Here is a 17500-nt window from a genome sequence, read left to right on the forward strand (position 1 = left end):
CATTTTTTCCAAAATGATGCCTGTCTGGCAGTTACTGTGAATGGTGTTCGCTATTGTGAGATGATAACAAACTTTTTATGGCCCGAATTGGACCATATGGATGTGGAGGATATGTGGTTTCAATAGGACGGTGCCACTTGCCACACAGCTAACGAAACAAAAGCTCTTTTGCGCGAAAAATTCAATGGCCATGCTATCTCACATGGTGGCGATGTCAATTGGCCGCCAAGATCATGTGATTTGACACCATTGGACTTCTTTCTTTGGGGGTATTTAAAAGAAAAGGTGTACGTTGATAAGCCAGCAACAATTCAAGAGCTAAAGGATGAGATAATTCGGCACATTAACGGCATAGAACCTAAATTATGCCTCAGTGTCATCAAAAATTTGCACCATCGGATGGAGGTGTGCCGCCGAGGTCGCAGCGCCCATTTGGCCGATATTTTATTCCAAACATAATTGAATCATACCATATTATCATAATAAAAAGATGTTACAATAAATTCCTTAATAATTTGTGTTTTATTCAAATTTAACATCGGCCCTTAAAATTTAACCACCCTTTATATATATATTTATGTATGTATGTATATACATATATATGTATATATGTATGTATGTATGCATGCATGTATATATGTATATATACAGCGCTGGAAATATAAATTATTTTAAGGTTGCTTATCAAATCTGATTTGCTGAAAAGAAAAATTTTGCAAAGTAGGCAATCAAGTTATTATCTAGATGACCAAATTTAATTTTTGTAAATTTCACATAATTTTTGTATTCACAACACTTTAAACATTTATATAACACTTTTTGTGTTTGGCCAGTATATTATGTATTGTCACAAAGTATAATAATCCACATAAAATGCTGGTTTAAAAAATCAATATTTTATTACTTAAAACACATTGATTTAGGATTTTTATGGTCTCAAAACTTTGTTTATTCCAATGATCAAAAACCTTTAGATGCTAAGTTTATAATCTTAACTTTCTGTTTTTAAAAGTATTAGAACTTTTATTAAGTTTGTCTAGCAATCTTATTAATAAAAGATTGATTCTTGTCGGTCAAATTGATTAGCCAGAATTGTTATTGGGAGATCAAAACATAATTTTCTCTAAAAATTTTCTGTATATATATACACACACATGTATATATATTATATACATACATACTTACATACATACATACATACATACATACATACACACAGATATATATATATATATATATATATATATATATATATATATATATATATATATATATATATATATATATATATATATATACATATATATATATATATATATATATATATATATATATATATATATATATATATATATATATATATATATATATATATATATATATATATATATATATGTATATATGTATATATGTATGTGTGTATATATATACTAGTCTTTTTGTTTTTAGAACTTCTTGTATAAGTGCCTAGGTGTAATTCTTAGAAAAATTGGTACTACAGAATTTATTAGAGAGCATCTAAGTATAATTTTCTCCACAGTTGACCATAATAACCAAACTGAGAGAGAAGGATGTGCTGTTGGTGTTGGGTTTTGTGCTGCTTCACATCTTGATCAGTGTCTTATGAAACTTGAAGAAGTTACAAAAACACAAATGGTTCGAAAGGCATCTGGTTTTATGGGTTTGATTAAGGTGTTATTTTTTTTACTTGAAATTAAATGTAAATTATGAAGTTAGATAGATAAACTTTAAAAATTTCATAAATATTTTAAAATTTACAACTATTTTTACTAAAAACATAGTGAAAAAAATTATTGCATAAAAATGACTATATCAGTTTTTTGTTGAAAAATGTTGTTGTTTTGTAAATATTTATATATTTTGTATGTATATATATATATATATGTATATATATATATATTTTTTTGTTATTTCACCTCCCCAAGGCCCAAAAGGCCACTACAGATGAGGAGGCTACTTAATTGTGGTTATAACCCTCTCTCAACTCTATAACTCCGAAACACGAACCTTGACGAACAAGGCCGCTGCGCGGAGAAACAAGTTGAGCGCGGTACTACCAGAGAGGTGGTGGGGATCGAACTCGATCGATCGAATATATATATTTATATATATATATATATATATATATATATATATATATATATATATATATATATATATATATATATACATATATATATATATATAGATCTATAGTTTGTTGTCTTTGGGAAGAGCGGAAGGAAAAAAGTGATTCTTACGCCAACACATACGTTACTTTTAATTACTTTTGACTTTCGTCCAACATTTGCGTGTTGGACGAAAGTAAAAACCATTAATTTAATTACAAATAAATCATTTTTTAAAAAAACCACAAAAACGCAAATTTAATTGACCAGAATGTTTTAAAAACATTCTGAATGTTTTTAACAATATAAACAATGTTTTTATTTTTTTTAATAAAATTTTTTTATTTTTATTTTTTTTTACTGTAAATCATGCGCGGAGTGTTGCTAGATCGACTATCTTATAGCCTGACTCGCAAGGGAGTGCTGCTACATCGACTGACATATAGCCTGACTCGCAAGGGAGTGCTGCTACATCGACTGACAAATAGCCTGACCCGCAAGGAAGTGCTGCTACATCAACTATCTTGTAGCCTGACCCGCAAGGGAGTGTTGCTACATCGACTGAGGGTTTGGTTAAGGCAGGCAGTCTATCAATTAATAAAAAAAAATAATTCTGGTCTTGCATTTTAATTTTTACTTTTTGTCAACAAAATATGGAAAAAACTTTCGGACAACATCTACGGGTTGTTTATATATATATATATATATATATATATATATATATATATATATATATATATATATATATATATATATATATATATATATATATATTCATACATTGATAAAAGGTCTTTTATATTAACAAACATTTACTTTATCACAAAAAGGCAAAAATTTAAATTATCTTGATTCTTTCTCTATCAGTCCTTACACTTTCAAAATTACTTGTATGCTTTCATAAAAAGGTCTCTTACATAAAAATTACCGCCAAAAGACCCAAAACTTTATAATCTTTTGTTGTATATAAATTTGCATGGGGGCCAGCAACCAGGAAAATGTCAGGGAAAATGAATTCAAAATTGTCTGGCCACCATGATTTTTTTATGTCCCACCCATAATGTTGAACATATTGGTGATACATTGTACACTACACAATAAGGATCATTTATGTTCTAATAAGGCCTCTCAAATTTACAAACATCACAAAAATGCAAAAGTTCTACAAATTTTGATTCTTTTTCTATTGTTAACAAAGCTTCTTTTAAGTGTAAGCTCAAAAATAAGGAAGTATCTTTAATTTTGAGGTATTGAAATGAAAAAGTCTTCACTCAATACAAAGTATTAAGACCAATACTATAAAGTATTGTAAACAATGACTGATACTATAAAGTATTGTAGACAATGCTACAGGCATTAACAAAAGACCACTTTGCATTTTTTTAAGTAAAAATCAACACTAAAACACAAATTTTTAATACAAACAACTGTATTTTACTTTACAATATTCTCTATCAAATTTTTTGCATATTTCGATAGGTCAGTATTTTGTAGGCCCTCCTTTTTTTTTCTTTTTTCTTCGATTTTGATCATTGTTTGGATTTGGCATACTGAGAATCAGGTTGTTGCAGTACTCAGCAGATATTTCCTTTATCCAAACTTCCTTTGTTGCTTCTTTCAATTATTCAATGCTTGGAGGCTGTTTGTCTGCAATCTTATTCTTTATAATCTCTCAGAGATTTTCGATAGGTTAGAGGTTTGGTTTGTTCCCAGGCCAATCCAGGATTAGACCAGTAGCTATACGCTTTATAATGTGATCGTCTCTGAAACTGGTTTTACTCGGACAACTTATGACATTTCTAATTGTCACGAAAACTCCCTAAAGTTTTAAAAATCACAAATTGCATGAAATTATAGTTTATATAAACTTGTTCATGAAATCAAGCCTATTACTACAAATACATCAGTTTTCCAGAATATTCAAGATGCTTTACAGAATGATCAGAAACTCCATATGCTTCATGAGAATATTTCACTGGCCTACAATAATATTTATAATGATTTTAATAGTAAAGTAGTTTTTCTAGTAGTAAAGTTTTTTCATTTCAATACCTCAAAATTAAAGATATTTCCTTAATTTTGAGCTTATACTTAGAAGAAGCTCTATTAACTCAATGACAAATTGTTTTAAAATACACAAAGTTTTGAAAATACACAAATTGTTTTTAAACTCTTATATTAAAACTCACTTTTACACTACTTTGATTGAATCTGAAAATCGAATGTAACAATTTTCAGCCCTTTAAGTTTCAAAAAGAGATGCTTTTTTGCCCATGATTCTTTGGAAATTCATGTTAATTTAATTTAAGTTAAAAAAAGTAATTAATGTAAAACATAATAAATTTTTTAATGTTATTTAAAAATATATATGAGCCGTTTATTGTGAAAGTGGCATAAGTCATCTTTTCAAAAAAATAAAGTTATTGATAACAATGACTACATGAAATACAAATAAAAATTATGTATCCTGAGACAAAAAATACAAGTAAATCTTCTCGAGAGTGACAACAATATTTTTAAACATGTTAGAACACAAACCTTTAAAAATCTCTGTTATATATATATATATATATATATATATATATATATATATATATATATATATATATATATATATATATATATATATATATATATATATATATATATAGTATACATTAATCACAAAAATTAAAAGCCAATTTTTTGTTTTTTGTTTTTCACCTCCTCAAGGCTGAGAAGGCCACTACAGATGAGGAGGCTACTTAATAGTGGTTATAACCCTCTCTCAACTCTATAACTCCGAAACACGAACCTTGACGAATAAGGCCACTGCCCGGATAAACAAGTTGAGTGGAGTACTACCAGGAACATGGTGGGGATCGAACTCGGAACCTCTCGCTTATGAAGCAAGCACTTTACCACTACACCACTACTGCATATACTAAACTTTACCACTACACCACTACCACATATACTACTTTTACCACTATTATACCGCTTTACCACTACACCACTACCGCATATACTACTTTTTACTTAAGTGGTATTCATTTAACACAAAGAGCAGTTAAGAGCCAATTTTTACTTAAACAATATACATTAGTCCTTAGTATAGGTTATATAATTTTTTTTGTTTTTTGTTTTAGGATAAATCTGAGGCAGAAGTAGAAAAAGTTAAGAGTACAGTTATGTTGTGTTATGGATATGTTGTTTTTTATGGGCCTTCTGGGTAATTTTAATATTTCTTAATAAAATTCAGTTTAGAAATTGTTATTTATACTAAAAAGATTACATTCGACAAAATATAAGGTTGACTCAGTTTTTTTTTTCTTACATCATTTGAACTTAATTGGTTGATCTATTCCTTTGATGGAAATATTTTTATTTACTTAAATATTTTAAATTAGATGCTAACTGCATAGCTTATTGCTTAAGGTGTCATGAATTAGGGTGGTTATTGCTTAGGGTGTCATGCATTAGGGTGGATATTGCTTAGGGTGTTATGCATTAGGATGGATATTGCTTAGGGTGTCATGCGCTATCTATGATTGAGTCACATTTTTTATTAATTTTAAAACACAAATAATAAGAAAAAAATAAAGAACCTAAAAGTGTTTAACAAAATAAATTACCACCAAACTATTTCAATTTATCTTTTAAAAATATTTGTGGTCCTCTATGTAACTTTTTATCTGCTAAGTCTTGCCTCTTACAACTGGATCTACATGATATTTGCTCTTTGTGAGGCTAATATCAGCTGTTTCATCTTATAATCTTTTTCTTGTGAAATCAGGTTTGAATCCTCTTACTGGTCTTTTGTGCTCAGTTAGAAAGAAATGATTTAATAACATATGATGTAACTTTGAAATAAAAGTTTCCCAATTGCTTCATATAAAGACAGTTTATAGAGAAGACTAACATGGCAGAATTTATTAAGATTTTTTGATTAGTCAAGAGCAATAGCTCATGCCTCGCTGCTTCCATGTAATGCAAAATAAAACCTTTTTATTTTTATGGTTAATCAAGTCATTAGTAGAATAAGAAATCTGTGAGTTATAAGACTCAAGATAAATTTGATAATTTCAAAAGTCTTTAATAACAGTAAGAAGAGAACAGTAGTAAGAAGAGGATGGTAGTGAGAAGGCCTTGGCCTTGAAATTTTTGGCCTTGACTTTGATTGTTTTGGCCTTGGCCTTAATGAAAAAATACATAAAATTAAAGAATTAAAAGGTTTCATTCTTTATTTTTATGTAGGTAAGACCACAAATGATTGTAAAAAATTGAAATAGTTTGGTGATAGTAATGGTTCTTTTTAATAATATTTTTAGACACTTAAATTAATAGAGAGCTTGGCGATTCATTCAATAAGTTATGCATTTACCTTATTCCTGCTTACCAACCCTAAGTTTAGCTTTATATGTGGCTTTAACAATGCTTACCAGAAGCACTTTACCTTGGTTACCTTGTGTGTTCTCGCTTGGCATTGTTAATAATCTGATTTTTTCAGCTGTAAACTTACTTCACATTGACCTATCACACTTTTTGTGAAACCTTACTAACAGCTAGCTGCAGATCCCAAGATTACGAAATAAAAGTTTTCTGCTTATCCTTTAAGGTTTTGCTTATGAGACCTTCTACAAGACTATTATACAAATACAACATTATGTATAATACAAATATAGTTCATGCGGAAACATGTGACATATAACAGGCCTTGGCATCTGTAGTAAAAAAACTGAAGGCCTTTCGAATTTTTATTACTTATATTGATATATTTTTATATAGTATGGGTTTGCATTTTCTATTACAAATCACTAATAAATACAAAACAAATACAAAATAAATAAAATAAAAATAAAAACAATAACAAATAACTATAATAATACAATATTGAAAACAAAAAACTGAAAAATTGAAATGGTAAACTAACTATGACTAAAAAATTTTACAATTTTTTTTGTTACATTTAGTTAAATTTAACTTTTTTGGTTGTTTCCACAACCAAGCTGTATGGCTGTAATTTCTTTTTAATTAATAAAAATTTAATTAAAGTAAAATACATTAAATATGTGTATATATATATATATATATAAATATATATATATATATATATATATTTTATCCTGCTTTAGTTTTTTATGTGATTATATTATGTGTTTTATTTGTGTTTTTATATTCTATGTTTCTATTCTGTTTTATATACATTGTTCTGTTTTATTTTTATTATGATTTTATAATATTCAAGAAAGTGTGGTTTATAATAAAGAAAAAATTATTAGATTGGTTTCTGCACGTCTTGAATCCAATGTTTTGAGAGTAATCAACCCTCACTTTGCTTCAACAAAAGATTCAGTTGCAAAACAGAATTTGATAAAAGCTGTTGAGCTTATTGGAAAAGCTGTTCAACCAAGTCATATGCAACAAGATGGTTTTGTGTTTACACGAAGGGGTGATTTATTAAAACATATGCAGGTGAGAACGATTTATGGTTTAGTTTACTTTATTTAAATCCCGTGTGTTTCTTTGTTTTAAAAAAAATTTAAATATGACTTAATATTGAAAATGAATTATTTTTTGTTGCAAAAGAAAGTTATAACAAATAGAGTTGGTATGATTTTCACAACAATTTTCAAGCTATTTTTTCAGTTTTTATAAATATATTTTTTTGATAAAATATTAGCAGGACAGTTTTAAAATATGCAAAATTAAAGTTTAGAATAAACAAAAAATATATTTTCAGTTTTTTTTTAATTAGAGTTTGTTCTTTTTATTCAGAATAATTTTCTATATATTAACTTACTTTATTTTTCTTTAGTCTTTTTAGTTTTTAAATTTTGATTGATTCATATTTTTTTAAGTTTTATTCCTGCATTATACTCTACAGTTTTTTAATGGAATTTTTAAATTTGATTTTTAAAAACTTTCAAATATAAAAAAATGAGAAGTCAACTAGTTGCTATCTTATTTGAAAAGTTTAAAATAATACTATAAATAAATATTACTATAAATAAATGGCTAAAGACGCCGTTTTTGTAGAATTACAAAAAATTGCGTCATTGAAAATTAGTAAACGTAAACAAAACTAAAACTTTCTAGTAGTTTATTTTTTTTTTCTGCATAAAGTTAAAGTTTTTAAACTAAAAAGGTTTTCTAACTTAAAAACAAAAATATATGAAATTTTTTTGTTAACTTAACCCAAATTAGTTGCAATGTTTAAAACCAATGGTATTTATGTAAAACTAGCCATTTTTACCGGACCCAAACACGTCTAAGAAATTACAAAAATTGAAAAATAACACTTCATTGTATATGAATATATGCGGGAAAATGTTTTACACCAATAATCATTTAAAAGATTCATTAATTTTAATTCCCTCTAGTTTAAGTTTCATAATGAGTTATATGTAAAAAAATAAATTAAATAAGATAGAATCAATAAAATTTGTAGCTTGTAGTTTAGCACATTGTAGTTTTATAGTCTAATAAAGGTACTCCTGCTTTAAGCATTTGATTTTTCTAAAAAAATTTTGAAAATCTGTCTATTGTACAGGTCAAAAACATTAAATATTTAGAATACAGTTATCAAGTAAAAAAATCTGTAAAACTAATGCTTATAAACATCTAAGTTTTAATATTTAAATTTTTTTTGAGTTTAAATAGATATTTTAAATATTGTTTTTGTTAAAATAATTTTATAGTACATTTTTTGCAAATAGTTTGCTGTTTGTAAGAATGGTAAGTAAGGTGGTATGATAAGTTTTGATATTGTTTTTGATGAATAATTTGAATTGAATAAAATTTTATCATCTTCTAGAGAGATATTTATCTTTACTGAAAAAATATTTCAAGATTAGCTGGAATTTAAAGTTTTCTTACTTTATTTGCTGGTGTTGGTGACAACCTGGTGAAGTATTTTAAAAACATGTATGAGTTTAATAGTTGTTGTTTTCCACAACAAGAGCTACATCAAACACTGCATGCTAATGCAATTGAAATATTGCTGTATAGTTTGAAAAAATAAAATCTGCTTTTGAATTAGTATAGCTTCATCTTTTTCTTGCCACTGGATTCTTCGAAATTAGTTGATTTTTTTGTGAGTCAAATATTAGTTTGACTTGCAAGAAGGAAGCAAGACTTGCAAGAAGGAAGCAAGACTTGCAAGAAAGATTAACTGTTAAAATAACTGTGTTAGTTAAACAATATTTAAGCATTCAGCTTCATGTTCAAGTTTATTTTTGTCTTAAAATTGCGCTAACTTATAATATCTAACTTGTAAGCCAATTAAATTAAAAAAATTTACTAAAAATGCAAACACAAATTTTTTCCAAAGTTAAAAGATGGAAATCAGGGCCATCCCTAGGGTTGGTGATGCCCCAGGCAAACGTAGTTGTGGTGCCCCCTCCCTCTAATAATTATGTGTAGCCTCCTCATCTGTAGTGGCCTTTGGGCCTTGGGGAGGTGAAATAACAAAAAAAAAAAAAAAAAAAAAAAAAATGTGTATATGTTTTTTGTGCTGCCACCAATACTTTAATACTTACACCACCTACCAACTTACTTACCAATCTACCATAAAGATAAATATATATATATTCGATTCAAGAATTGTAATAAGTTAAGGAAATCAAATAGTTGAAACAAAATAATTCTAAATTAAAACTTAAATTACTGACAAATGGGTAATTCAGTTGTGGACAGGAAGGGTGTTCAATTGGACTCCTATCTTTACCACACATGTATTTCTTTTTATGTGAGCTTCACCACATGTTTTTAGATAATTAAAAGCGCGCTGAAAAAAACAGACTGAATTGAAAAAAATTATAAACAGGCTACACTATAAATAAAAGAAAATCATAACAAAAGAGAAATGAAAAAAAAAATAAAAACCTATAGCTCTAAAAAAAAATTAACTAATATATATCTGAAAAACTAAAAAGTTTAATAGAAATTTATTTTTAATGTTTTGTAATTATTTTTAATTATGTTAAGGTTGAATAACTCGTTGCATTGGTTCAACAAGGTTCTAACTGATTTTTCTTTTTTATTAGGAGAATAGCAAATAAATCTATTTTTCTTTTTTTTTCAATGTCTAAAAAAAATATTTATATGATTATTTTTTATTTATATATTTTATAAAAAAAAAAAAAGAGAATACAAATAAAAAGTAATAATATAAATAATTTAAATTGAACATTTAAAAAAATTAAAATTTAGATTTTTTTTTGAAACTGAAATTTTTTAACTTGAAAAAATTAAAAAATTTCAGTTATAACTTTTTCAAACCAACGCAACAAAATATAAAACTTTGATCTTTTCTAATGTTTTTATAATATTAGGCAAACTCTTTTAAATAAATAAAAAATATTTAATAAAAAACTAACTTTATTTAAATTAACAAAAAGTACTTTTAAAAAAAAATTTATGAAATGCATTCGTTGTCGTCGTTGTTCGTTGTCGTCGTTGCTCGTTGTTTGTTGTTGTTGTTTATAAAATTAAGAACACAAGTTTAAAAAAAATATATTACATTCATCATTTAAAAAAAAATACTTTTGAAATAAATAAAAGTTTTATTTAATATTCTATGATAATTTATTTAACAACGTTTTAAAACTTTATTTAAAAACGTTTAGCTTAGTGTAAATAAATTTTATTAGAAATTTATGGATTCATTAAAAGTTTATTGAAACAATTTTCGTTGTTGTTTATAAAATTCATTGTACAATTGCTTTAAAAACATTTATGTAAAAATTACACTTTTTAGCAATATAATATCTTTTGATAATTTAAATAAATGTCTTTAAATTTCTCGCTTTATTACCTTTACTTCATTTTGCGCATTTTTGAAATGTTTTCAAAAATTGAAAAAGCTGTGTTAAATTGTTGCAAAAAATAAATAAATGTGTGATCAGGAATAGAGTGCGATCACATGCCTTTCCTGTCCACGACTGTAATTTAATAATGGTTTTCTTCAAGATTTTCCTAAGGAAAATTTTATATAATAATAGGATTTCTTTAACTTTTAATTTACATAGTTTTTCAAAGTTTATTACTATAAATAATTAATAAGTATACGTTTTTTTAGGCATTCTTAAAATCTGAACCTCAAAACGCATCTACTGAATGTCGGTCAATGGCAATTGATGCAATAACTAATTTAGTGTATCTTTTCATGTGTTTTTTCTTGAGGTTCATTATAAAAAAACTTTATGGTACCCCACAAGCCCCCAGCTTTAGAGAGGTGAGTTATTTAGAAAATAAAATCATTAAAACTTGTATACATACATACATAGCTTATAATTTGCACAGCTTATTTTCTAGTCCTAGCTCATTACCTGCCCAAGTCTTAACATTAAATTTTTTAACATTTTTGTTTGTAAAGACTTAATCTAAATAAATTGAGCTTTATTTTGAAGAAAAATGTTTAATTTTTAAAAAGTTGTTTTGAAAAACATAATAAAGCAACATAAATTTTGCTTAATTTTTATATGTAGATATAGATATATATCTACATATATAGATATATATAGATATAGATATATATATATATATATATATATATATATATATATATATATATATATATATATATATATGTATGTATAGATATATATACATATATAGATAGATATATATGTTAATTCACCTTTTTAAGGCCGAGAAGACCACTACAGATGAGGAGGCTACTTATTTGTGGTAGAACCCTCTCTCAACTCTATAACTCTGAAACACTAACCTTGACAAACAATGCCGCTGAGCGGAGAAATGGGTTGAGTGCGGTACTATCAGGGAAGTGGTGGGGATTAAACTCGAAACCTCTTGCTTATAAAGCAAGCGCTCTACCGCTATTGTATTTGAATATTTGAATAAATACTTGCTTTTTATCATTTTCGTGATAAAGTTTGCATTAAAGTATTCCTAAAATGTGCTGCAAAATTGGTGTGTTTGTCACCACAAACAACTTGTTTTGATATAAGTTTGTTTTGATTATTTGATAATATTAACCAGGTTTTGTTTTGATTATTTGATAATATTAACCATGACAGATGTTATGGCTGTTTTTAAAAAAATTACTTGTAGCAAATTTAACTGCCTGATTTTTGGTCATCCAATAAAATTATCTGTAAATAGACTTCCAACTTAAGAAGAAGTTCTCAAGTGTTGTTTTAATGAAAATTTCCAAACTACCCTTGAAATCAAGCAACAAGCCACTTAAGTTTTTTTTATGTTTCAAATTGTGTCGCACAATAAGTTAAATCAGTGTTTGATGTCTCAGCATGTAAGTGTAAAATAACATTAGACTTAAGCTAACTAAGCCAATCATGGCAGATGCGCATGACAATAAAAAATACTGCTCTGACTAGCGATCTGGATTATCAGACAGAGCAATGGCAGCTATTGCCTCAAGTGTTTTGCAAGATTTTGGTATCGTAACCAATTATGATCACAGTCTTGTTGACAAAAATAAAATTAGAAGAGCAAAAGTGGATAACCGTTCACAAATTCAAATGCAGAGCAAGAAAAAATAAAACCCACATCAAGAACTGTATTTTGATGGGAGGAAGGACAAAACTCAATTGGTTGAAAAACTTAAATTAAAACGGTTTCGATGAACCAGAAAAGAGTAACATTACTTAATTTTACAAGAATCAGGTTCTGTGTACGTTGGTCGTGTTTCACCAACTTCTAGGTCTGCTGAAAACATTGCCAGTAGCATTATTTCATATTAGAATGAAGCTGGATTTTCATTTCATGAACTGGAAGTAACTGGATGCGATGGCACTGTTACTAATTTAAATATTCCCACATTTGAAAATTTGTAAAAAGACCACTGCAGTGGGGAATTTGTCTCTTACACTTCAACGAATTGCCATTCAGGCATTTATTTCAAACGTTAGACAGAAACGACAGACCCAAAATCATTTAGCGGTCCGATTGGCGCACTGCTTAATAAGTGTGAGAAATTATCAGTGGTAAAATTTGTCAGTGTCGATTGTGAAATTCCAGAAATTGACTGCAAAATTTTAAGCAAAGATCAGCAGTTATTGTTGGATGTAAATTCTGGTATTAAATCAGGTAGTTGTTCTGAAGATTTATTGGTTCATAAACCTGGAACAATTTCACACTCAAGGTGGTTAACAACTGCAAACAGAGTTTTACGATTGTATTTGAGCCTTGAAACCCCCCAACAGAGGAGCACAAAATCTTAGTTTCTTTTCTTTTAAAATCATATGTCCCCGGATGGTTTCACATAAAAAAAAGTAAATACTTCAGAAATAGAGCAGAACATGTATTTGAAATGATAAAATTGTCAAGATTCTAGCCCAATGATTTGCAAAAAATAATAGACCCAGTAATTGAGAGAAGAATTATAAAGGCAAGAAGCCTAGCTTCTCAAAGAAAGTTTATTAGGAGTTTTTAATCACCCAAAATTAATTTCCTTGCTACCGACTATACAGAGATGATTGACTGGAAAACTACTTTCGCTTTGCTGCAAAGAGTCTCAGATAAAGATATTTGGTCAAAGATCCAATAAGGTGAAACTGCGGCTGAGTGGAACTTTGAAAAGTTTCCATATCACACCCAAGCAGCAGAACGATGTGTAAAGCTTGTAACAGAGGCTTCACAAAAAGTAGCTGGCTTCAATTCCAGAGATGGCATAATAAAAACTACACATAACTCCAGATCCTCAATGTCTAATTTTTCAAGCAAATCATATTTTAAACTACTGACAGAATTTAGCGAAAAGTAAAAGAATATATTTCTTTAAAAAAGTTTTAGTCGAAAAGATGATTTTTTAATAAATAAAAAAAGATTTCTTATTTACCATTCCAATACTTTTGGAATTACTAATTGTCTCTAGATATTTGTTAAAGAATTTTCATTTCATTTGTTAGAAAATTATAAAAATGGAAAATTTCTTTGATTATTCAAACGCAATGTGCTAGCTACAGACATAAAATATTATTATTATTTTTTTGCATTATCCTTAGGTACCCAAAGACAAGTTTTTTGCGGTAGAGCGAGTCAAAAATCAGAAAAATTTTTTTTTAGCTCACCCTTATATATATATATATATATATATATATATATATATATATATATATATATATACATATATATATATATATATATATATATATATATATATATATATATATATATATATATATTTATATATATATATGCGCAAGAGTTAAAGTTGAATATGAAATCAAGTGGAACAGTATTATAAAGTTTAAATTGTGTGTTTAAAGGGTTGAGGAATAGCCCAGTCGGGTGTGGAATTAGTCCTTGCTGTGGGTGCATTTTTGTTAAGTTTCATTTCTTCTGTATTTCAAGGTCTCAGGTGATGACCAAAATTACTACTTCTGTCCACAGTTATTTGCTTATAACAAATTTAATTTAAATGGTTATATAAGGGAAAAAACTTTTGGAATGATCGAATTTCTGGTGCTCAAACAGAAATCTAATAACAGAAACAAGAATTAGGTATGTTTATGAAATTATTTTAAGAAGTTTACAATTTATCGATGAATATTATTTTAGATGAAAATGTTTATAAAAATGTTTTATCAACTTGTAGCTGTCATGTTTGGGGCAGAGGTGTCTCCAATTTTTTTGTTACCTGGCTATAATCATCACAATTTTTTGCAAAGCATCCTCATTTGACATAAGTATAAACATAAATGTTTGTAGTTTTCTCCATGTCTCAAAGTTAGCTCAAATACCAAAAAATGCTCAAATAACAAAAAAGTTTTCTTAATTAAAATCTTGACAAATTGTTTTATTTTATTACAAGTTCTTTTAGATCATTCATAAATTACGCCAATTTAAATTTAATTGTAAACAAAAAAATAAAAAACTTTCCTTTGAAGAGTCATAGATTTTGCCAAAATATAAAATAGCTGTTTAGCTTCAAAAAAAATCTGCTCGCAAAGTAAAAATCTACTACTTTAAATAAGTTAGATGTTACGTAATTTATGGACAAATTTCATTGAAAAAAAAAAACTCAAAGACGAGATGGTGAAATGGTTGCAAAGAAATATTGGAGAAGCGGAGCGATTTCATGAATTGTCAGCTTTGCATTTTAACCCCATTTTAAACCTACTTTAACCCCTGTTTGTCTTTTTTATTTTACAATGCATATCTATGACACCAATGTGCATTTGACACATTTCTGCTAAAACATAATAAAATTAAGTTAATAATTATATAAAATTAAGTTAGATTATTAAATCATAATAAAAATCTAAAATAAAAATCTTTATTTTTGAATTTATTTTTATTTAAACAAATGTATATGTTAAATACATAGTTTATTTGACTTGTAATGACTCTTGTTATCTCAATTTTGTATACTTTATTTTATGCATACTTTATTTGTGTAGTTACGTAAAAGATTTTATTTGTTTGTATCCTTAATATTATTAATAGGAAACTTGAACCTCCTCTGTCTGAAGCTGATTTACTAAATATTATTAATGTATGTGCTAGTAATGTTTATCCTGTAGTTCCCAAAAGTCCAGAAAATCAGAAAAATAAAGATAACAGTTCATCTGAGGTAACAGAGGTTATAACAGTTTATTCTTGATTATCTTTTGACATTTTATTTGATTTAATATTTTTTGATTTTATTTTTCATACTACTGTCTCAATATTATATTTTCTATTTTTTTGGTTTTATTTTTCATACTCCTGTCTCAATATTATATTTTCTATTTTTTGATTTTATTTTTCATATTAATAATGTGTCAATATATGTGTCAAAATTTCTATTTTTTGATTTTTGTTTTTTTAGATTCTTTTTCATATTGTTTAAGTCTCAATATTGTATAGTTATTTTATAGTGTTTTACTTAACAAACTATATGATATCATGTTTGATATCATGTAGTTTGTTGACACATTATCTTACACATGTAAGATAAGTAAAACACATTATTTAAAACATTTTCAAAAAATTTAGAATGATGGAGACATAAACACTAAGAATGCTGTTCAAAGTATGAACACCCTTATGTGTGAAGTTTCTTCACGAGATAGTTCTCCGGGAACATTGCAAAATATGATAAAGGTAAATAGTTAAAAACATTAATTAAAAAGTAATTAGTTAAAACCATAAGAAATTATCATAATATATAGTATGGTGTCATTTATTAAAGATGTTTCCTCATAAGAGAGCATGAAAGTCTGCAAAATGAGCAAATAAAAATAAGGACTGATCTACATTGTTCACTTGTTTATTGATATCTGGTTTTGCCATTCTATGACTACTCTTTTCTTAAGTTTTAAATTTGTTGAAACTTAAAATTTCATTCAACTTGATTTCAACAAATAGTTTAAAATATATAGCAAAAGCAATCTTTTGGATAAAAAATGCATAAAACATTTTATGTCTTTGATGATGATGATTATGATTTAAAAGGTTGTTTTTTTTTTAAGTAATTTTATGAATATATTTATATGTGTATATAAATATGTGTTTATGTACACTGTCCTTCAAAACATAACCAACCAAATAAAAATTTCCATTTTTTCAAATTTAATTACTGTTTAATTTAATTAAAATAAACCTTTTTCTGAACCAAAATACTCATTAAATGGAATAAAATTTTTAATGTTGCATACAAGTGAAAGATTTGTACATAACTTCCAGAAATTAAAGAGACATGTTGTTTTGACATTCTTGTGTAATTTTTGGAAAAGTTTGCCATAAAATTTCAATAAGCTTAAGATCAGGTGATTTTGCTGAACCAAATTAAAGTAATGAAGTTGCTGGTCACTTCATTACATTTATTTTATTTATTGCAAACATTTGAGTTTATATGTGTTTGTTGCAAACATTTGAGTTTATATGTGTTTTGCTGAGTTTATATTTGAGTTTGGGGTTGCTTTCATAGTCATAGCATATTATTATCAGCATTCCGCCATACTGCTTGACTGTTCTTTTTGCATATTTAGGGCTAAAACTTTTACCTTTAGGTCTACATACCTTCAAATTGCTGTCACGACCTTTCAAATTGAACTTTAATTCATCACTCCACACAACTCTTTTCCAATCATTAATGTCGTCGATTGCAAAATCAATTCTAGCTTTTCGTTTCTTTGTAATAAATCTTTGCTGCTCTGAAGTTTATAAGTCCTGAAAGTTCTCTGTAAACTGTATTTTTGGACACAGTTTTTTTTCAAATTTGATAAAACAAGGTATACAGTAGCATAACAAATAAAACTTTTTAGCATATAATAATAATCTAAATTTTATCAACTGGTTTTAATTTTCATATAGTAATCTTTTAACATTTAAAAGTTGTGACCATGTAAAATTTCTACTTTCTACTAAATGAGAGGGTTGTAAATTTCACATGATTATAACTTTTAAACACTAAAAACTTA

The 17500-nt window shown here is 26.9% G+C and overlaps 1 protein-coding gene across 2 annotated transcripts in view; it reads left to right on the plus strand.

Moving 5' to 3' along the window:
- Positions 1-17500, plus strand: part of LOC100204991 (maestro heat-like repeat-containing protein family member 1) — a 112717-nt gene that overhangs the window by 76316 nt on the left and 18901 nt on the right. Inside the window, exons 19-24 of one of the 2 annotated variants that reach the window (XM_065820602.1) lie at positions 1450-1692; positions 5258-5340; positions 7391-7583; positions 11191-11267; positions 15543-15678; positions 16074-16181. In XM_065820602.1, the coding sequence (XP_065676674.1) occupies positions 1450-1692; positions 5258-5340; positions 7391-7583; positions 11191-11267; positions 15543-15678; positions 16074-16181 (840 nt within the window). The remainder of the gene's footprint in view (positions 1-1449; positions 1693-5257; positions 5341-7390; positions 7584-11190; positions 11268-15542; positions 15679-16073; positions 16182-17500) is intronic. The other variant, XM_065820603.1, reaches the window with a different exon arrangement.

Source organism: Hydra vulgaris, chromosome 15 (assembly GCF_038396675.1).
Source record: "Hydra vulgaris chromosome 15, alternate assembly HydraT2T_AEP".
Classification (NCBI taxonomy): Eukaryota; Metazoa; Cnidaria; class Hydrozoa; order Anthoathecata; family Hydridae; genus Hydra; species Hydra vulgaris.